Source organism: Symphodus melops (genome assembly GCF_947650265.1).
Source record: "Symphodus melops genome assembly, chromosome: 15".
Lineage (NCBI taxonomy): Eukaryota > Metazoa > Chordata > Actinopteri > Labriformes > Labridae > Symphodus > Symphodus melops.
The window spans coordinates 3,024,941-3,048,540 of NC_136705.1; the positions used below are offsets into that span (position 1 = coordinate 3,024,941).

Below are 23,600 nucleotides of genomic sequence, written 5' to 3' on the forward strand. Positions count from 1 at the left end.
TATGTATGTATGTATGTATGTATGTACGTATGTATGTGCGCATGTACGTATGTATGTTTATATGTATGTATGTATGTATGTATGTTTATGTGTATGTATGTATGACTCTATGTATATGAATGAATGTATGTATGTATATACTGTATGTATATGTGTATATATGTGTGTATGTATGTACTCTATGTATGCATGTGTATGCATGTGTGAATGTATGTAAGTGCTCTATTAATGTGTGTATGTATGTAATGTATGTGTATGCATGTGTGTATGTACTTTATGTATGTGTGTATGTACGGACTGTATGAATGTGTGTATGTATGTACTCTATGTATGCATGTGTATATGTATGTGAATGCATGTATGTACTGTATATATGTATGCACGTATGTGTGTATGTATGTACTGTATGTGTGTATGTATGAATGTGTGTATTTATGTACTGTATGTATGTCTATGTATGTGTATGTATGCATGTACTGTATGTATGCGTGTATGTGTACGTATGTGTGAATGTATGTATGTGTGTATGTGGGTGTGTATGTATGTATGTGTATGTATGTACTCTATGTATGCATGTATGTATGTGTGAATGCATGTATGTACTGTATATATGTATGCATGTGTATGTGTATGTACTGCATGAATGAATGCATGCATGTGTGTATGTATTTACAGTACGTATGTACATATGTGCGTACGTACGTGTATGTATGTTTGTATGTATGTATGTACTCTACGTATGTATGCATGTACTGTATATATGTATGCATGTGTAAGTGTGTACTTTATGGATGAATGTGTGTATGTATGAAGGTGTGTGTATGCATGTACTGTACGTATGTGTATGTATGTGTGAATGTATATATGTATGTGTGTATGCATGTACTGCATGTATGTATTTATGTATGCATGTATGTATTTGTGTATTTAGTACGTATGTATGTACTGTATATGTGTGTGTATGTGCATGAATGAATGTATATATGTGTATGTATTTGTGTATTGTCACGAGTGCAGGCAGAAAACAGGGGAGGAGGACCCATTTGCAGGTGAAAACAAAAGATGATTTATTAAACAAAAGGCAAAAATAAACTCACTCAAACAACAATCCAAAATATCAAAAATCCACGACGAAAAGAACAAAGTAAATCACACTAGGAATCATACATACACAGAACATGAGGGAAAGAATGAAAACATAAACAAGATGAAATACAGAAACAAAACAAAAACATGACAGTACCCCCCCTTTAAGGCACAGCTCCCAGATGTCCCTAAAACAAAATAACCGACCCAGGGTGGGTGGAGGGGGCATAATGGCCAAAGACAGTTCAGGCATCAGTCAGATCACAGAGGGGACGTCGTCGGGCGTCGACCGGACCGCAGAAGAGACGCCAACTTGATGCCGACTGCGCTCTGCAGGGACGGGGACAGGAAGCAGGGGACGCTCTGCCGAAACAGGTGGCAGACAGCGCTCTGCAGGCACGGGGACAGGAAGCAAACGGTGCTCTGCAGGAACGGGGACAGGAAGCAGACAGCGCTCTGCAGGAACGAGGATAGGAGGCAGACGGCGCCCTGCAGGAACAGGGACAGGAAGCAGACAGCGCTCAACAGGAACGGGGACAGGAAGCAGACAGCGCTCAACAGGAACGGGGAAAGGAGGCAGACAGCACTCTACAGGAACAGGAAGCAGATGGCGCTCTGCAGGAACGTGACAGGAAGCAGACGGTGCTCTGCAGGAACGGGACAGGAAGCAGACGGCGCTCTGCAGGAATGGGGACACAAAGCAGACTGCGCTCGGCAGGAACGGGGACAGGAAGCAGATGGCGCTCGGCAGGTACGGGGACAGGAAGCAGATGGCGCTCTGCAGAAACGGGACAGGAAGCAGACCGCGCTCTGCAGGAATGGGGACAGGAAGCAGACGGCGCTCGGCAGAAACGGGGACAGGAAGCAGACGCCGCTCTGCAAGAATGGGGACAGGAAGCAGACAGCGCTCGGCAGAAACGGGGACAGGAGGCAGACGGCGCTCTGCAGGAACAGGGACAGAAGGCGCTCTGCAGGAACAGGGACAGGAAGCAGAGGGCGCTCTGCAGAATTATGAGCAATAACCAATATTATATATTATTATTATAATTGTTATACAATATATATGGTGATATGAGGACTAAAATAAACCACACTAGGAATCATACAGACACAGACAACAAAAACAAGATGAAATACAGAAACAAAACAAAACCATGACATGTATGTATGTATTTATGTGTGTATTTATGTATGCATGCGCGTGTGTGCGTGTGTGCGTGTGTGTGTGTGTGTGTGAGAGAGTATTATCTTTATATTAAAGTTACTAACCTCTCCTTTTTCTGGGAGCTCCTGAGCTCTCTTAGGTTCCTCGGGACTGTTGATAAGGATGGCCTGTCCAAACAACCACTCCCCCCCATCCTATCCTTCTTTCTGCATCTTATGCCATCTCCCCCATCCCATTTTCAAGCCCAGCGCAGTTTAGCAGATGGCTGTTCCGTCATGAGCCCGGGTCTGCTGAAGATTTCTGCCTGTTAAAGGGAAGTTTTTTTCTTGCCACGCTATGACGGATTAAACTGGGCTCTTGTAATATAGCCATAAGTAAGGTCCTTTACCTGCTTTTTGTAAAGTGTCTCGAGATAACACCTGTTATGAATTGACACTATACAAATAAAGATTGATTGATGTGTGTATGTATGTACTATGTGTGTATGTATGTGTGTATGTATGAATGTATGTACGTATATGGGCTGTATGTATGTATGCATGAACTTGTGTATGTATGTATGCATGAACTTGTGTATGTATGTATGCATGTATGCGTGTGTGTGTGTGTATGCATGCATGCGTGTGTATGCATGTATGTGTGTATGTATGCATGTGTGTATGTATGTATTGCATGTGTGTATGTATGTACTGTATGTGTGTGTATGCATGCATGTATGCGTGTATGTATATATGCATGTATGTGTGTGTGTATGTATGTATGCATGTATGTGTGTGTATGCATGTATGTGTGTATGTATGTATGTATGTATGCATGTATGTGTGTATGCATGTATTGCACGTGTGTATGTATGTACTGCATGTGTGTATGTATGTACTGTATGTATGTGTGTGTATGTATGAATGTATGTGTGTGTATGAATGTTTGTATGTATATGTATGTATGTCTGTGTATGTATGTATGTCTGTGTATGCACTGTATGTATGTGCGTGTGTGTGTATGTATGTATGTATGTATGTATGTGTGTGTGTGTATGTATGTATGTCTGTGTATGCACTGTATGTATGTGCGTGTGTGTGTATGTATGTATGTATGTATGTGTGTGTGTGTATGTATGTATGTGTGTATGTATGTATATGTGTGTGGATGTATGTATGTATGTGTGTATGCACTGTATGTATGTATGTATGTATGTATGTATGTATGCACTGTATGTATGTATGTATGTATGTATATGTGTGGATGCATGTGTGAACATTAGCATTAGAATTAAACTTATATAGCACAAGAGACGAGTACGACAGGGACGGAGCTACTGAATGTGCGGCCACTCACGTCGGCGCACAGATGAGAATTGTATGAATTGTATGTATGAATGTATATGTATGTATGTACTGTATGTGTGTATGTATGTATGTATGTATGTATGTATGTATGTATGTTTGTTTGTGTGTATGTATGTATGTATGTATGTATGTACTGCATGTATGTTAGAAAAATCGAGAACCATATTATCAATTGTTCAATGCTTTTCTGCTGACACATTATATTTAGGGAGATATGCTTTTTATAATATCTTACTATAACAGTAGTGGAAACTTCTTCTCCACTAGGGGAAGTTGCCAGTTTCGTAAATTTACTTTCAGTTTGTAACAAAATTAGTCAAATCTGCATGTTTAACCAGTCTAGACCAGTTGATTACACAACGCATATTATCTACTTGTCAATCACGCAGTAGCAGACTTTTCTATACGATTGTATTAACGAACGGTTTGTGATCACGCCTCCTAACGCTAATGTAAACACCCATTTATTCTGAATGAAGAGCTAAAGCAAAGGGGAAGAAAGCAGAAGAGGGTCGGCGAGATGTTGAGATCTCTGAGGCTGCTTTTCCCCTTCTGCAAAAGCGTACAAAGATTATCCTTGTCCGTGTCCGTTATTTCATTATTTGGTGAATTGTATGCCTGAAGGTTAAGGTTAGAGTCCTTGAACCTGACAATGTATGTATGTATGTATGTACTCTATGGATGCATGTATGTACTGCATGTGTGTATGTATGTATGTATGTACTGCATGTGTGTGTATGTATGAATGTGTGTGTATGTATGTATGTTTGTGTGTATGTATGTGTGTATGTATGTATATACATTTATATTTATTTCCTACTTACTGCACTATAGTTCTGTATAAATCTGTTCACCACTGCATATATGTCTCTTTACATCTTTATTCCAAATCGCTGTCCACCTTCTTTTGTATCTAATTTTGTATTTAAACTTTGTACTTACATTTTGACACTTTATCTTTGGTTACATTTTTTGTTTAGCTGCACTGTAACACTGTAACTGTAACATGTTTGTTTACTGCTCTCTGTGCCTTTGAACTGCCCCCGCGGGGACAAATAAAGTTTTTTTTAAATTGAATTGAATAATGTTGTCAGTGTCAGTTGAGAAGCAGCAGGCAGACAGTTTCCATGCCTGTTGTGAGGGACACATCATGACGTTATTTTTTTTTCGTGGCCGGTGGCCGAGATCAATTCGTAAAGCACAATAAACAAGAGAGTCAGTGTTGACTTCAGAGATGTCTATTCACTCATTCATGCTGCTCACAGCAGGCCTAAAAGACCCTCAGGCCACCAGGAAATGTCCCAGTGCTCTCGACATACAGTTGGCACCGCACAGAATCATTATGAATGACAAAGAGGGAATAACGGCAGAGCTTAAGAACAAAAACATCCTCCTGTTGCATGTAAATAATAATCTGTCTGAAATAAAAACAAAAGGGGACAAATGAAATTGCCTCCAAAGAGATTTCTTGTTCATCTTTAACCTTCAAACTGACTTCCTCATGAGTCAGAAAGTAAAAACAATTATCCAGGTTTGGCTTTCTTAGGCTTTTTTACCCATAATGTAAAAAACTCCATGTTAAGTTATGATTGAGTTTTTATGTTTATCAACATCATGATGTGTTAGCTGGACACAAAGTAATTTTTATTTCTTGACCGTACCAAGTAAACCCATTTACACAAACCATGTGTTAAAGGACGTAAAGATGCTGCTTTGTGTGTGAATGTGTATGACTAGGGTGAGTTATTTCTGATGGACACAGCAGCCACATCAGTGTGTGAATGTGTCGGTGTGACGTGTGATGTAAAGTCAGAAGACTAGCAACATGCTACACAAGCTCCCGTCCGTTTGCCAAATGCCTTAGAAAGTAAACTGTTGTAGCAACACTTAAATTCCCATTTCAACTTCAAGTCTACATGTGCTTTCATTCTCAAACAATCATGATGAAATGATCGATAAGAACCACTGCTGATTGGCCAGGGTAAAACACTCCCTTGTGACCAGTATTTCATACTTAACTGTGCCATGAATAAAACCATGTTTTTTAAAGAGTGAACCATGATGGACTTCTAAAACCAGCTGGTACAACAACAGAAAAGAGTTTTATCAATAAAAACCTTTTTTATAATAAAAATCTAACTGGCAGCCTGGTTGAAAGTTTGAAACAACTGGGGAACTTTTATCTCACATTTTCTCTTTAAAAGACAAAAATCCATTTCACACAGAGGGTCCTTTAAGGCGGCTCTGTGACGGTTGTCAAGAGGATGAGTGGCTTCATAAAACCAAGTGCCAACAGGGGCTGTGGTGATTCGAGATGAGCTGCATCGATCTTCGCTGTCTAAGCACACAAGTAGAATTGATAGCGCCATAACGCCATTTCTGTCCAATGTGAGCTGTGTGTGTCTAAGTTTAGCCTGAGCCACCAGCTTAAAGCATGAGTCATGCTGTCAACCGAGGGGAGAGATCCCCCATGGTTAGTTACTGCTGTGATGGCAGCCATTATTATGACTGCACCACACACACACGCACACGTAATGGAAGTAAACCCATAAATGTGTCTTTTATTAAACCCGAGTCCCCGCCATCCACCTGCAATCTGCAGGTCAGCTCAGTCTGATATCACACTTATAAAATAACGTATAAATCCTGCTGCCAGAAAACAAACACCACACACTGCCAGGAGTGAAACATTTGAAAAATTACTTTCATTTTATTCAGGATGAACTCCAGCGACCTAGGACTCACAGGAGTCTTTTATAGTAGCAGATTTACAAATTTGTATGCATGGACCCTTTTTTTGAGTCAGCCAATTTGAATTTTTTTTCCCACTCCAGACACGAAAGCCTTAAAACGATACTTCAGCAGTTTTTTTAAGTGGGGTTGTGAGAGGTATGTGCAGGTGGAGGAACACTAACACGCTAAGGTGAAGTGGCTTGCTAGCAGCGCTGAGAATTAGTTTTAATAAAGCTGGTTTGTCCTTAAAGGGGCTGAGCTGACCAGCATCTTCTGTAGCTAATGTACTCAATAAACAGACAGGCCCACTGTAAACCTACCAACCCCTTTGCAATATAGCTAGCTAGCATGTAGCCTGAAAAGTCTTCTTGGTTGGTGTTCTCATGGTTTTCAACCCACTGAAGCGACAGACCTATTACAGATCAGTGGGCGGGACCTCACTGCCAGAATCTAAAAGCAACGGTCGCCATCTTGCTGGGAAGCTATGCTAGAAGCTATGCTAACAGGCTCTGTGGAGAAAGCTGAGAAGAAAATGGCGAAACAAGTATGTTTCAACTTTAAACTGATATGAAGGGGAATTTGGAGGACTTGTGCTCAAATCGGATGTTCGTCACAATGTCTACGAACCACAATATAGCACCCGTGATTCAATGAGAGTGGCCTGCAGTGAAATATCCCTTTAACTATGTACACCTTTTGTGTTTTTAACCAAAGTTGTAAGCATGTAGAGTTACTGACCCGGGTGCAGTTGTTGGCTTTGGGCTCCAGCTCCGTCACCTTTGTGATCTGTTTCAGGAAGTCGGACTCCTGCATCCCCGGCTGGGAGCCGCGTCGTTTAAACTGCGCCCGAGGGTTCGCCAGGATCACCTGAAGATTCACTGCAAATCCTGATTGAAAGAGGAGGAGCAGGAGGAGGAGGAAGAATGGGGACAAAGGATAAGACAGAGTGAGAAGGTCAGCCATGGATTAAAAAACACATCATCAGTCGATTATTACTGCAGCAGAAAATGATGGAGTGCATTAGTGGATCTAATGACTGTGATTCGGCTGATATGGAATTCATTTAGTCTGTGATAATTGTGCTTCAGATGAGAACGAAGGCACGAGAAAGTCAGAGGGAAGTCAAAATACTCATGATGCAGCAGAGGTGGAGATTAATGACTGCTGTGACCAGATTTAATCAGCCTGATTAGAAAAACTGTAACAGTGGGAGAAAATGTGACACGATAAGATACGAGCCGTCTCGCAAGCAGGAGCGTGACTGAGGGTTTAATAAATGGTTGGACTCCAAGAGGGTTCGGAATATTTTCCCATAACCCAATAAATACCCCACGAGTTCACATGTACAAACTGAGGACAAAAATCTAAATCTCAAACTTAACAAAGCTGCAGTACAAATGATCCATTGGTGCCAGATTCAGTCGTTTCATTCATCACGCTAAATGCTAAATCTGTAATCCTTTATTTACAATGTTTCATCTTTCTAAGTTAACTCCAACTATTTAGAATGAAGAGACAAGGAAAACATATTGCTAACCGTACATATTGTTTTACCTGCATGTTTTCAAATACATAAATATCCCCGCCCGTCAACCAAATGCCAACGCTGCTTGTGTTGTTTTTTTTAAATAACTATAAAACGTCTAAATTGCTTTTTTGGCGCTAAAGGTCCCCAAAATGCTCCGACAGTAGCCGGCTCATTTGAAAATGAATAATTAACTTGATTGATTTGACCAACTCAAAGATTGATTGATCCGGTTATATAAAAACAGGAATACATCGGGGAGATCAGTTCATGTTTGAATGAGGTGTAAATAAAGCAGGGAGGTGTGTGATGGGTGTTATATTAAATACAGTACGAGTGTTATAAAAGTCTATGACTTCAGATTTCGATAACTTAAAACAGTGCACTGTGTAGCTCACAGTCCTAACGCACACTTATAGAGAACCCCAGTAGGTGACCAGTCAACATCCCTCATTGCCCCTCCCACTTATTAAAGCACCTGGGTGGGTGACTTAACATCTCTGAAATCTATGTAAATATGATGAAGTATGTGAAGAGTATAATTCCTCTCAATGACGTCTCAGAGCTGTCCTGAGGTTGACTGTGTTTCTGTTTAAATGTGAGCGGCGAGCACGTCCTTCACACATCTGATGTGTCGTCTGAGCCAGAGGCCACGGTCTGAAGGTGACACATGATGAGTCTCTTCTGCACGTTTCTCTATCTAATAAGCTCCAGCAGCAGAGACCTGCTTTAAAGCAGGATCAATGTTGGAGATGCTTTTGAAACATGGAGAGAGGTTAGAACGTAGGAAGGTTTACAGGCCGATGCGTTGACTGCACTGCCCGTTTTAAACGCTGTTTTCTTTCTTGCTTACTGTTTTTTTTACTTTACTGTGAAATTCGCTATTTGCATTTTGTTGGTGCTCTTGATATTCAGATCTCTGAAGTCTGTGAACTCGCTGTTGCCCCCCGTCTTCATATTGCACCCTCTTAACAGCAGGAACTGAGCAGAAATGTACAAGTTTACAGGCTGAGAGAAAAACAAAATAGGTCTGATGAGTTATTGTCTTCACACTGTACAGGGGTTCTTTTTTTTTTTCAATAACTCATCCGTTTATATTTTATCAAGGGAAAGAGTTATTCATTGTAAGGTGTGTAGCTGACCTGATTGACAGGAGGGCAGGGTGTAAAGGTTTGTCAGCAGGCTCCGCCTCCAGCTCATTCTTTAGGCGACCGCCATCAATGGGCTTCCTGAGTCGTCACTCAGGAGGCGTCTCTCAGACTTCATCCATTCATATTTACAGCCTGTGCTTTGTACCGAGATGTATTTGCACACAAATCAGTCTGTGTTTAAACACTACATGTAAGAAGTTCTTGTATTTGAATGCTTCTCATTGGACAAATCTCAGCTTGGCTGTTTTGTTTTCTCTTTCTCTGGGGTGTTCCCTTTTTAAGACCCCTCCCCGCAGCCTCAGGACCCCCGCTGTGCTGAAAACAAAATCCCATCAGCACCTTCTCTGCGCTTCATTCTGCCTGCTGAGTAACTCTGTGAGCCCTTCTGCTCAATCAGCAGACCTTCCTCTTTATGGCGGCCTTGAGAAATCAATGCACTGCGACTCCAGGAAACAAAACAAAAAAAAGCAAACAGCCAAAACAAGCACGTTAGAAAAAGGTCCATCTGACAAAACCTACGCAGCGCTCTGAAGCATGAATGCAGAAAGTTCAAACACAACACACAAACCAACAACAGGAGCGTGCAGAACGACCTCTTAACTGCTGTACACGATTATTGTCACTGTTATAATGGATGTATCTCACATTGAATTTTACATTGTTATCTGAATTCTGCTATTGTGGCGAGTCTATGCACCCTGCAGGACCTTGCAGAGCAAAAATAATATCCGCCACTTTAGTCATTTCTGTTGCATTTGTGTGTTTTCATGACAGACATTAACCTTCACTATTTTACCACCAATGTGACAGAAAGCCTGTAGCTTGCATAATACAACAGGCCGCATATTGTTATGATAATGAGATATTGTGTTCTGTTCTGTGCAACACAGGAAATGTTTCTGTAGTCGCATTCTTGAAAATATAAAAGTGAGGCTAAATATCTCGACGGAGGGACAAGCAGGAAAAGCGTTCACGGTGAAGGAAAAGCTTTTGATGCGTACGTGGTCTGATTTCCATAACAGGCTACAGTGTGTCTCTCACCCCTGCACTTACAGGCACGGTTAGCATGGGGCGTGCAACATTATACTGCTGGGCTGTGCAGCACCCCAAATGTATCTTTTCATTTTCAACTTTAAATGTTTGATGTTAAAATGTGCGGCTGCTTCAACGGAGAATATAATTGAAACACATTAACTAGAAGGGCTGTAATTAAATCAGGACCATGACTGACAGCTCTGAATCAGTTTACGCCAACAAACGAGATTAAACAAGGAAACTCTTCACACTATAAATTAAATAAATACTATTTGCTTTAAATGGACTTTATCAGGAGTAAAGTGCTTAATTGCCCCATCAAGTCAGCACAAATCAATGTGGAGGTGTATGCAGAAGTTTCCCACGTAGAGAGTGCCAGGAGCAGATTCTCAGAAATTGCTGCAAACCTCGATGCACAAGGTCTCTGCATAATTACTGAATATTTATTTATGCAAATCGTTAGTGGGTGGCACTACTTTGCAATCAGCGCATTAGTTTGGGAATTCAACCCGAATAATTCATCGTCCTCGTTTCCCCTCTCTTCCTGCCTGAACAGAATTTTCTCTGGGCTGCACCTCACCGGAGGAGCTGACACAGACGGCACAGAGGAGTCCTCTGAGTAATGTGAGTGTCAGCTTGGGTCACACTGAGAGAAACTGTGGACATAAATATGGCTTTGGCTTATCTTGCCCCTTTAAAGTCTTATGTTTGCTGCTTTTAAGGCCGGGTCAGCCATCACAGACGCGCCAGGGCGAGACCGAAAGACATTTAAAAAGACTCGTTCAGAGCCAGCGCTTATTGACAGCTCATACTTTGTGCTGAAGGCCACTCTGTTTTAATTTGGCACTCATTCTACTGACAGACACAAATCATTGATTTTGTTTGTGGCTGCTGAAACCAAAGGACAGCTAGTCTGCACCATCCTACATCCATGTAACTTAAAACGAGCGACCAGGTCGAAACCCAAGCATGTTACTTGAACCCAGATTTAAAGGGTCACCATGGTTACCTCTTTTAACTTATTTTGAAACTCTTTGTTTCTTCTGATTTTCCCAAACTAAAGAAAGTGGCGTTGTCAGGAACAGGAAGGTTCATGTGAACAAAACAGATCTATAGATACATTTTCAACTAATCACTGTTTTACATTGTACGTTTTTTTTATTCTTAAACACGTCAAATTACTTTTTATCTGCTGCTTTACATTTGAATTGTTGGGTCTTTTTCTTCTAGTCGCTGCGACGTTGCAGGCTAATCAGAGATAAATGCCGCTCAGGTGGCACTCGTAGATATGAGAGCAATTACAAGATACACATCTTCCTACCCGCAGCCCGTCTCTGCGACACACAGCTTATCTGAGCCATGTTTGTCCACACTATGTTATCCTGACCCACTCCAGCTGACCTACACAACTGTACGTATCTGTTGGAGAAAATCCCGAATTTATAGCAAGCGGAATAAGAAACAGTGTTGTTTGGAGGAAACTGTTTGGAGCTGCATCAGAATATTTTTTTCGCTCCATAAAGTGTGAGCTCATTGCCGGTCTCTCGTCAGTTCACTTCGGATTTCACTTTGTCTGTTTTTTTTTTCCTTTTTCTGGAGAAGCCAGAGGATAACTTTGATTTCTTATCTGTACCCAACAGTCCCTCTCTTCCTGTTAGGATAGGATTTTAAACAAAGTACATACAGTAGCAATAAAGAGACTTGTCTGCTACAACTAAAAATACTACGATTTTAACTACCATATATATTTCAGGCCATCCACAAGCTCACCCCAGGGGTGTGTCCCCTCCTCTTTATTGTATAGGTTATATACAATCGACTGCAGGAGCACCGACCCATGACAACAGACATCTCCTGAACGTTTTAATCAGTCTGCTCCAGGACTGAGAGGTCGCTCACAAACCAGTTGGGAAGGACTTTGTGGAGTGGTGTTACCAGCACAATGTAAAGATCAATGTAAAAAAAAACGCTCAACCATCCTGCCTATGATGACGTGGAGAATGTTGAGTGTTACAAGTATCTGGGCACAGTGATCGCCGTGGCCTAGTGGCTGGTGTGCGTGTCCTGGAGAGCGTGCTCCCCGCTCTCTCTCCCCCCGTAGTTTCAGACTTTTTTGACAATCCTATCTCTCAAAGAAGGAATACATTAAAAGTCACTTTGAAATACACCAACTTAGTTTACTGTTTCTTGGATTTTTTTTAAGCCTCTTTTGACCTTTGCTTCTCGGAGTCAGAACATGCTCAGGGTTTTCCAATGGCACCAGTCGTGTGCCTTGAAATTTGATGTGCACACAGTAAATCTCCATGAAATGCCCCGAGCTAAAGAGGAGATGTGATGGTGCTTAACTAGAATTCAATCATTGCAGTTTTGCGTCGTGATGCACATAACATTTTAAATGTTGTCTTTCCAAACTAAAACCAAACACAGAGCAATGACTGATAATAAAAGAGTAATTACACCTGGAAGAATGAGATGAACTGTGCAACATGCCACAAACGTTTATGCTTTATTGATTTGTCTTTTGCTGGTGAAAGCTGAAGCTCTGCAGCCTGAGGGGTTCATGTTGTGCTCTTGTTTTACATATTTGAGTTTATTATATTGTTGACATTGCTCTTTCACAGTAAAAGTAGCAGCTTTAGCCTTTGCAGCTAATTTCCAGCTGTAGTCCCCGGCCAGTTGGCAAGCTAAAGTGCATTATTAAAAAATCAAAATACAATTAATTACATTACATACAGCATGCCACGTTCTGTTTCTTTCATTAATTTGGAGGCTGATTTAAAATACCAACGTTTTTAGCTTCCGGCCAAAAACCACACGCTTAAAACCACACTGTGTGTGACATTACAATCTGAGGTCAACGATAAATAAACTGCTTGGGTAACCTTTCAGTAAAGTTGTTCACACACGCACACAGAAAAATCCTCTGATAGACACGCTTCTCTTGTGAATCCCAAAAAAAAAAGACGAAGACAAGTAAAGACACAAATATTTAGCGACGTGTTTTTCTTCTGCTTCAGTCGGACTGTTAGCGCGGTGCTTGAGTGCAGGAGGATGACTCTGTGAACACGGTCTCCTCTCATCGACACGTCTCAGGAGCCACGTACAAACACCGGGGGTTACTGCGGGTTAAACACTTTCATGTCCCCACCCTCATCGAACACTCCCAGGACACAAGTAGCACTTCAACCAAAGGCTGAGGCTTCTTTGTGTCGTTGTGTGTAGTTGTGTGCACGCACCATTTAAAATCGATGTTTGCTTTTCGCGGCACACATTAACTCAATTGTTGTGTTTTTGAGAAGATGCAGCTCTTCTTTGCTCCCGGAAAATGTTGTGTCCTTGAACACGAGCGAATGTCGACTCATATCAGCCTGAGTGCTGGCAGGTGCATGCCTGCGTGTCTCTCAGATATATAAAGTAATTGTGTGTGTATTTGTGTACGTGTGTGTGTGCGTGAGAGAGAGAGATTGTATATAATCACACACACACACACACACACACACACACACACACACACACACACACACACACACACACACACACACACACACACACACACACACACACACACACACACACACACACACACACACACACACACACACACACACACACACACACACACACACACACACACACACACACACACACACACACACACACACACACACACACACACACACACACACACACACACACACACACACACACACACAAAAAATCTTTGTCCAGGCTTCATTGTGTCCGCATAAATGAGACAGAGCGGTAGATGGGAGGCTAACAATGCAGTTCTGTATAACACAATAGCATGAGGACATGCACTGGCACCCACTCAGAGCTCTGCAGACACACTATTGTAAATCTCATGAATAATTATTTATGAGCGAGCAAAGTTTGGTCCACTCTGCATACTCATTGTTTTCTTGTATTAGGAGTGAAAAAATGCTTCGTAAAACAACAACCCAGCAGTAAATCTTAACACTGACAGCGTAATTATGGAGTGCAGCATAAAAGTAAGGCTGGTAATTAGAGTGTGTTTGTGTGTGTGTGTGTGTGAGAGAGAGAGAGAGGGAGAGAGAGAGAGATCGGGGGTAAGAGATGGTTGAGAGAAGGATGGAGTGATGATATCTTAGCCGTGCTGGTACAGGAAAGGTGGAGTGGAGAAAAGTAGAAGCCCGCTCTTGTTATCGTGACTTAATTAACACTAATCCTCGGGGCCGACCTGTGTGTGTGAGAGTGTGTGTGTGTGTGTGTGTGTGTGTGTGTGTGTGTGTGTGTTTGAGAGAGTGCCCTTGGCTGTGTCCGCACACGTGTTTGGAATCATTAGTGTGCAATCAACATTTTTTAGCTCACGTAAAACACTTGTACATTTCTTGATTTGTCATTAACATAAACTGTCTCAAGCAGAGTGTGAACACATTGTGTGTGTGTGTGTGTGTGTGTGTGTGTGTGTGTGTGTGTGTGTGTGTGTGTGTGTGTGTGTGTGTGTGTGTGTGTTCAGGGGTAATGAGCAGTGACTGACGAGATGTTATTTGGTTAATGTGATTAATTATTGTGTATCCAATCAGAGGGAAGCCTTCTGCTGAACTCTCCTCTGATTGGCTCTGAAGATGCATAGGGAGGTGCTCACGGGTTATTGCGGATGTGTGTGAGTGTACTGTAGGTACCCAAATAAAAGCTCATAAACACATACAACTTGTGTAGATATAATTTAAAGACAAGCCTGAGGAAGTTTTGCTCACTTGACTTTATCAGTCTGGTAATCCTCAGTGCAGTGTAATTCATAATATAAAACCTTTATTAACCCAATAAACCATTATTAACTGAACATTTAAGATTGCTGGACAATCTTGTTTGACTTCACACAGAAGCCCAGGGAGTCTTTCTGACACTAAACACACAAACAGGTGAGCTTCTCGATGCCTCAGACTCCGCTGGGTTCCTTCGGTTCTGATTGAATCTCATCGGTTGTTTTTCAGAACAGTTTTATTCCACAAGCAGCCCTGCTTTGTGTTTTTACCTCGCAAATAAACAATCAGGCTAGGTAGCACACGAGCTGCTGCACGGAGGAGTGACTGTGGGAATATTAAATTGGATAAGATCAGCTCTCATTTTACGGTAAATTAATCCATGAAAAACAGAATCTCAGTAGAAAAGCTGTCGGAGCTCTGCAGGCGAAGACGGAAGAGAAACAACGCAGACGGACAGAAAGAAAGCAGGGTAATGCTTTCTGTTTGTTCTCTCTGATGAAAGGCAGCAGGCCAAAGCAGTCGAGCTGACTGTGATCAATGAACCAATCGTTAAAGTCATTCTGTGTTTCAAAAGGGTTCAGGACTTAAAGGGGGAACTATTTCTGTAAAGATCAGAGAATGTGAGCTTTCTACAGACCTTATTTTATTTTATTTCACTGAATGTTTGACCTCAAGATGTGAAATGACCTCATGATCCTCCTGCTCAGTGTGACAAAGTCACCCAAGAAGCTCTTACAAATATACGTCATCTTTTACTTAAATTCATTCATTACGTCTTGCAGTGAAATAAGCAAATAAATGGGCATAATTGCGTTATTCGGATAAATCAAAATCCACATTTTCCCATCATGGAGAAGTCACTCCCAGTCTGGCCCATCATCAGCTACTAAGCTGTCCCGCCCATACCGCCGAGTGAGGCCACTTTTTTCTCTGTCTGGGAAAACAGTCGCTCACCAGTCGGGCGAGCGTTGATGCCCCTGTCGCCCTAAAAGGCAAACCAGGATTGGAAATCAAAAACAGTGAGTGATCAGGGCAGAGTACTGTGGGAACACTAACAAGCCACATCGCTTGAGTTATTTCTTGCCTATATTTCAATCTGACTTCCTCTGCACTCAAATGGGACTTCTCGCACGCACGTTTTCCGAGCACATCATTGCAGCAAAGTTGCAACCTGTTGCTGTTTGCTTGCAAATAACACAGTATGTGTTAGCTGTCTGCTGACAGCAGCTACACTTTGCAAATACAGTTAAGGTAATTGACATTTACTGAATGTTATATTCATTGAATCTGTAATGATTTCTGATGAAAAGTTGAAATTGAACCCCTCCTTTTGCTCAACATTAACCAGGGTTACTCTTCATCCCCATGAGATCCTCAAAGGATCGGGGTTAAAGCTGGACGTATGAAATCATAGATGAATAGATGGATGGATCTTTTCTAAAGACATCTGGCATCATTTATTTGAACACAGTATAACACAGGGTTGTTTAATGGAGTTTCCTCTTACCTGCCATGTCGGTGGCAAAAGGTCGGTCTGGTCTCCAGCCGGTGTACCAGCCCACAACTTTACCCCCGGACACCAGGGGGCGCTCATACGTTCTGCCTCCTACAAATCCAACAGGCCAGATAGACACGCCTCGAGTACTTCGCATCTGGAAACAATGAAAGCTTAGATTAGATGTATAGGGTTTAGCGTGTACCTGATTTCACCTGCACTCTTTATTCAAACACATTTCAAGGATCACGGTGTTGAACAAAAACAACAAGCAGAATTTTTTATGCTGTGTTATTCCATACAAAGTCAGATCAATGACAGCAATGAAAGGAAATTTAACGCCAAAGTTGAGCTTCTAGAAAATATTTGAGTGAGCCGAGTGCAAAAAGCCTTTCAGCTTTGATTTGGTCCTGATGTCCTGGAGTTGCATCAGATACAGTCGATAAAGCCTTCATTCAAAAACAGTTCTTTGTTTTTCTTGACTTGCCGGTAAAAAAAAGGAACAGAAATAAAATTGGACTTTTTGCATATGTGCACCGTGAAGCCCCTTGAATTAAATACTAAATGTGTTTATTTTGGGTTCATTCTTTTGCAGGAAGCCAGATTTGAGTAGAACTAAAACATTTTAGTTTAGCTTCATGTTGGTGACATAAACTGAAATGTTGCCTCGCATTTGGTCTGATATAACTCTTAGATAAAAATACTGCATAGACTCAATGAGGACAGCTGAATTATCCCTGTCGGACAAGATGGGTGACGGTCAAAGCAACAGAGTCTGCAACGCTATATTGACAGTATTTGTGTTTGTGTGCTACGTGTAGTTAGACAGAATCACAGTATCAACAAATGAGTGAAGAAGAAAATATTGGGGAACATAATGCAGCTCTTTAATTACATCACATCGGTCGCATGAATACAACTTATGGTTATGCACTGATTGTATTGAAGAAATGTCGCCACCCCCTCCAACTCACTCAGGGGGAATTCTCCTGATATTATCCTGCCGTGTTCTCACATCGGCTCACTTCCTGCAGAAAAAGCCGCTCACCCTTAAAACTTCAGGAGTTTTTCAGGAGTTTCGTGAAAGTGACAAAGATTCGTACAGTAAATGTATTCTTCGTGTGTCAGTTGCTATCAATGCTGAGAGATCTTCAATTTTACCTGTAGTGTGTCTGAGAGCAGCGTGCGCGGACTCTGTAGCGCACTGAATGCAGAGCTAAATGAAACTGCGCCGCACAGAGCTGCCTTCTATTTTCACAGTGAATGAATTTGCACGCAGCCAGAAGCAGTGCGAGAAGAAATAAGACGGAGAGAGAGAGTCAGATAAAAGACAAATGAGAGAGAGAGAGAGAGAGGACTGTGTTGCAGCATGAGACAACTGTATCTCGTCTCCGTGTGTGTGTGTGTGTGTGTGTGTGTGTGTGTGTGTGTGTGTGTGTGTGTGTGTGTGTGTGTGACAGAGATTCTATTTCTCCTGCCGTGGCCACCCTGAAGCCCGTTCATTGAGACGCGGCTCCTCATGGCTCAGCCAAACAGCCTGCAGCCAGTCGCTCATGACAAAACAACAGAACAAAACCAAATCAGTAAGCAGCGCTGCATAACTGAGCCCGGACCTCACACAGAGTCCCGGCTCTTAAAGCCACAGGAAACAAAGTGTATGTAAAGCATATTATATGGAGAGGATTCACAGTCCTGTGGCAAACTTCACGGAGTGGGAGACCTGACTGTGTGTAAAGGGAATAGTAGGGCTCATTGTTCATAGAAGGATCAAATTAATGGGAAGAGCACGTCTCGATTTCTTCATTGGTTGGTAATTCAAGAGAAAAATGAGCATCTTTGTGATCCACTCTGCATTGTCTCTCTGGCTTGAAAAACAAAAGCAACTGACAGCCCAGTTCTTCAGAGGACGAAAAGATTCACGTGTTAGTGGCGTGGAACTCTGTCCATCTGCTATTAACATCTAAATTAAAGGACGTCTGCCTCCAGCAGAGAGCATCCTGAGCCACACGCTCAATCACAGCGGCCAACTACAGATGAGAGTTATAAAACGAAGACAATGTTCAATGCAGCTCTGAATCACATGGTTTTAAAACATACACTGCAATCAAGCAAATGTTTTAACGTGTACGAGGGAAATGTGAGTGACTAAAGAAACAAATATAAATTAACAACAGGAAGCAACTACAGACTGAATCAAAGACGTGCAGGACGAGGACTCAAACCTTCATAAAGTTCCAGCTTGGGATGAATCACGGAGACGCTGTGACAGAAACGCATCGAAACGACCGCACTCCGGATTCGAAGCACAGACCGTCTATGTCCAAATCTATGGTGGGGAGGTGTGGTGAGGTCATCGCAGCCAGAGAATTCGCTCCGTTTCGTTCACATGGCTGCGATATGCCCCCCCGTATCAGTTTCGCTCCACCTCATGTTTTTAATGTTTAATGTTTTTCTAAGCATTAAGACTGGGGAAAGAAAAGAAAAAAACCTAGCCTGCAATCAGCTCTGTGAAATACACCTGATCAGTGCAAATCCAGCTAACGAGACCTGATAATCAACTGTTTCGGGGGCGCATGCAGAGGTTGTTGTCTTCATGGCAGCAGCCCTGAGTCCCATTCACCCTCTGTCCTCTGCTGCATGGCGTCCCCCACACACTGTCCTCCCAGCGTTTCCTGTCTCTCCTCAGCTGTCCTCTCTAGTTAAAGCAAGAAGACCCACAAAAAAAAAAACTTAGAAAAAGAAGAACCAAGTGTTGCATTTGCTACATTGCAGATGAACTCTCCGGTTCTTCTTGTACATTCTGGATGCATTTTTAGGATTAAACTTCCTCGGCTGTTAGGATCAGACGTAAAAGCTTTCATGACTCTACTGGACCGCTGCTATGTTTAAGTAATGAAATGACACGTGAAAAAGGAGATCAAGCTTGTGCGGATGATAACTTGAACTTATCTTTCAATATGGTGCTGTGATTTCATCTGTGGCTCCTGCAGAATAAAGAAAAGTGAATAGTTTAAAAGAGTCTGACCTGACTGTGAGCATCTCTTCCTTTCCTTTTTTTTTTAAATCTCTTTCCCCCAAACCTCCTGACATGGCCCCTGAGTGTCAGCAGCTTTGAAGCCTCTTCTCTGTTAATACTGTGGCCCCTTGAGTTCGCCTGTCTTACACTTAAACCCCTTCCTTCCCCCTGCTGCCCCCTCTTTTCTCTCTCAGGTCATTTTTCAAAGTCTCCTCGCCTTTGAACAAACAGATTAAAAGAGACTGAGAGAAAGAGGAAGAAAGACACGCTGACTCTGCATGTTGGTCGTTCTCAAGTCTTTGCTGGCGTGTAATCGTTACTTTGGCTCAGGAGTTAAGTCCCAGTTTGATTGTAAATGATCCTCCAGTTTGAATGCTGCGCCTCAACGCTCAGTAGGCTTCAGTTTCTCTCATTCATAGAGAGTCTTGGAGTAAATGCATCATCCACTGATACACAAGCCTATACAGAAATAAAAATGTCTTTAGATCACGGTCAGCATGTGTCAATTTACACTTGTTCCTCTCTTTTGGACATAGTTTTGTCATTCTGTCTCTTATCCGATCCTTTTTAGATTGCTGTACTTTCTGTATGGGAACCCTGCATGCAGTGCTAATGTGCTCTCTGTCCATGGTGCTGAAATATGAACTCCAGTGTTGCTCTGTGTTCATCACAGGTCACATGCAAACATTTAGCATTGTGGGTTCAAGCTGACGACAGGAGCAACGCGTCAATGATTTATTGTGTCGTCGAATTATAATGTCATATGTCGCTAACAAAAGCCTGCTGAGCTTTCTCTATTAAATGACTGAGATGAAAGTTGTTGGCCGGCTACTTCATCTGATCACTTCACTGCAGACACTGTTGTCTTTATAGCTCTCAGTTATCCATTATAACTGGACCGTGGCCAGACTGCATAGTTATCTGTCTATAAAGAGAGTCTGTCTATGAGGGGTGGGCGGTGTCAATGGACACTCAGAACCTCTCAGGTTGTCCTCACAACGTTTTCTGAGGATGAAAATCACTCTCAAATGTCAAGTTAATATATGAGGAGTGCATTTGATGGACAGTGATGATGAGAGAGTGTCCACGATCAAGGTGCAAGGTTCAAGGTTGTCTTTCTTGTCCCTGTGAGAGGGCAGTTTGTTATTTGTTGTTCTGCAATCAGCAAGCAACATAAGAAGCGAAAGTCCAATAAATACAGTCGATAAAAACAGATGACAGAGCAACACAATCAGCCGTTTAAAAAGGTGATGGCAGCAGGGGGGAAATTAATTACTATGTCCTGCAAGCTGAATCTACGGCTGGACTTTATCTTTTTTGACACACGTTGACTGATCAGCCAAGACTGACTCGGCCTTCTTCAAAGAATTTACTTTATACAGGTGTTTCAGGTCAGAGAGTGACAAACTTGCAATTTTACAACACAAACAATACTCTGCATTGTGTTGCGTTTTTAATGCTGACTGACCCGTACCATGTGACAAAGCGGAAAATTAAAACTGACTCAATAAGACAAGAAAAAAAAGCTCATTAGTATTGTCAGCGTGATAATTCAGAAGCTTCCTGAGGTGATGACGGGATTTTTTTACAAACAGCATCAGTGAAGCTCAAAGGTCAGTTTGTCATGGATGATGGTTACCCATGTGATGATGTACAGTAACAACAACCTGCTGATTTATGCTCAGACTTTTCATAACATTAGATTTTAGGATGATTAAAAAAAAAAATCAATATGACAGCAGCTTCATGTAGAGTTTGGATTCTATATCAGACAGATGTTATATCTGGGTCCTGATGCAACTACACAGATGTTGTCTCCGTTTTTCAGTGTCGTCGCAGGTCGTCCTTTCAACAACAGCTCAATGTCAAAGTGTTTGCTGGGAGCCGCACAGAGCTGCAGGGTGACAGTGTTTCAACAGATGGTCCATTATTCTGCTCGCTGGCGAATGCTTCAGCACATGCTGGTTCTCGTGCCACCATCTGCACATTAGTGATGCTGCAGGAAAAGTTTGCGAAAAACTCAGAGTTATCGCTCAAACATTTAGGTTGGATGAGCATACAGGACACGTTGTGCTCCTCCGATGCCCTGTTGGCAGGAGCAATGAAAGCCGAAACAAACAAGTGACGGGAACAGAGACGACGAGAGGAGTAAACATCTGCTCTTTATATTTAGCATGCTTTCTCTCGCCGCCATAATCTGATTCACCGGAGCAGTAACCCAGTTTTAAGCTTTGAATCCAACCTTAAAGATTGTTTATTTTACAACAGGATGCAATAGATTTTACTTTTCTTTTTTTTTAAAGATTTTTTTTGCGAGGCGTTTTTGCTTTTGTTGGATTGGACAGCTGTAGAGAGACAGGAAGCTAAACATGCAGTTTCGAACCTGCCACTGCGACACAGACTAAAGCCTCTGTACATGGGACACGTGACATTACACCTAGGTTTAAGCGCTCCATGATACGATATACTTTATTGTCCCATTGGGGAAATTGGTCTTGAACATCATCACGTGAGTCCAGGTAGCAAGCAGGGCGGCAGCCGTCAAACCTCAAGGCCTCGTGTAATTAAAATGTAGCTGCTTTAAATTTTAAATGTTGAGCATCAAATCAAATCTTGTACTTTCTCTTTTTTTGGTATTTTAACCTCACGCAGACTCCACTTATAAAATCTCACCTTGTGTGTGGTAAGAACTGGACAGCTTTTATGTTTCAGAGGTCAGAGCTGGTCTCTGTTTTCAGCCTGGTATTTCAGTCTTGCATGCTCTCTTGAGATAAAGCTCAGACACAGAGCTTCATTTAGAGTCATGTATGATTAATTTTAAACCATCTGCCTGTCCAATTGCACTTAATTAGCATGCTGATTTTACAGAGAAAAACCTGCAGTTGAAGTAAGTAAGAAGATTATTGGATTCCAGGTTATTGCAGGACTTCAGTTGTTTTTAACAGGGGGGAGTGTTTTTCTGTCCCCACTTTCTCTCACTGATGGCAAATTTAAAAAAGCTTTTTTTTTTGACAAATCTTGTATACGTTGTGTTTGGATTCCTTCTTTCAAAGATCCAAAGTGAAGACTAATTCACCTCGTATAACACAGTATCCCCTCCCCCAGGTGGGTGACACTCCCACAGCTAGGTGTTTGTTCTTCCCTCTGAATCTGCCTTCTCACCGTAAACAACAGGACGTTACTTGATAGAATTATTTAGATTTTTAAAATCGACTTCTGGTCATGTATGATTTTAATCCTGCCCTCTAAAAATGAGCTACTGCAGCTGTGTTTTAATGACGCTAACCAGCGAGCTGGTTCCTGTGTTTATTTCACGAGTAAACCAGGAGCTCAGAGTCTATTTCTTATTGATTGATTTTACTATCATCTCTAACAGAAACCAATCTCACACACTCCCTGCAATTTCAATTCAGTTACTCCCACTTCAAGCCCTAATTGTAAGCAGGTTTTATAACTCTGTATGAGAATAAAGTGTGATTGTGTTAGAGTCCTATTTCAGGGTTTACAGAATTTAATCTGAGGAGTAGAAGAAGAAAATCAACACAAGCTCGAATCTAATCCTCCACAGAGAAAGGCGTCTATTCTGGGAAATGGGTGTGCGCTTCAATGTTTATATTTCACTGGAAGTTAAGAAAAAAATCAATATTTGTAAAGAAGCGTACAAATAATTGTTAGAGCAAAGAGGAAAGCCAACACCTTATCCTTTTAGTCTGGGATGCAGCTCAATGAAAAATCAATACATCAACAGAACAGAACAGAAACCAGAATGCAAACAAAATATCAAAGAAGTACAGTTTTTGGAGGAGAAAAAAACTGAGAATGTTTTTTGTTTTTTTTTAAATGTCCTTTGTGAAAGAGTGTAAGCACAGCGAGCAGCCACGTCTGATCTCAGTCTGGTGTTGTGTTTCCACTGAGTAAGATCAAGAAAAGCTACAAGCCCTCCATGTTGTTCCTACAGACCACAAAGATCCAGTTTATATCTGAGGAAACAAACAAGCCTCTCAGAAAGCCACACACCACATCTCTGCTCCCCCCCTGAAGATCAGGTTTGTCATCAGGAATAAACTCTGCAGCTCCTTCACACAAACTGTGGAAGAAGAAACAGCAATGGTTGCTGTGAGCGCACAAAGAGGGATTTTTAGGAGAGACTTGATTGTTTCCAAGTCCTGAAGTTGCACAGCTTCACAAGAGTACATTTCTCCTTGGGGTGTGAAAAACTCAACAAACCAGGCTTCACTTCCCCGTCTGTGAAGCAGCTTCACATTTAAAATCTGAAGGAGAAAACCCAAAACTCTCACGT

At 41.9% G+C, this 23,600-nt stretch overlaps 1 protein-coding gene across 1 annotated transcript in view; it reads right to left on the reverse strand.

Annotated features, from left to right (window-relative positions):
- Window positions 1-23,600, reverse strand: part of b3gat2 (beta-1,3-glucuronyltransferase 2 (glucuronosyltransferase S)) — a 44,932-nt gene that overhangs the window by 9,509 nt on the left and 11,823 nt on the right. The window contains exons 2-3 of the mRNA XM_079362438.1: window positions 16,297-16,441; window positions 7,069-7,217 (exon numbers count right to left, since the gene is read on the reverse strand). Of these exons, the coding sequence (XP_079218564.1) occupies window positions 7,069-7,217; window positions 16,297-16,441 (294 nt within the window). The remainder of the gene's footprint in view (window positions 1-7,068; window positions 7,218-16,296; window positions 16,442-23,600) is intronic.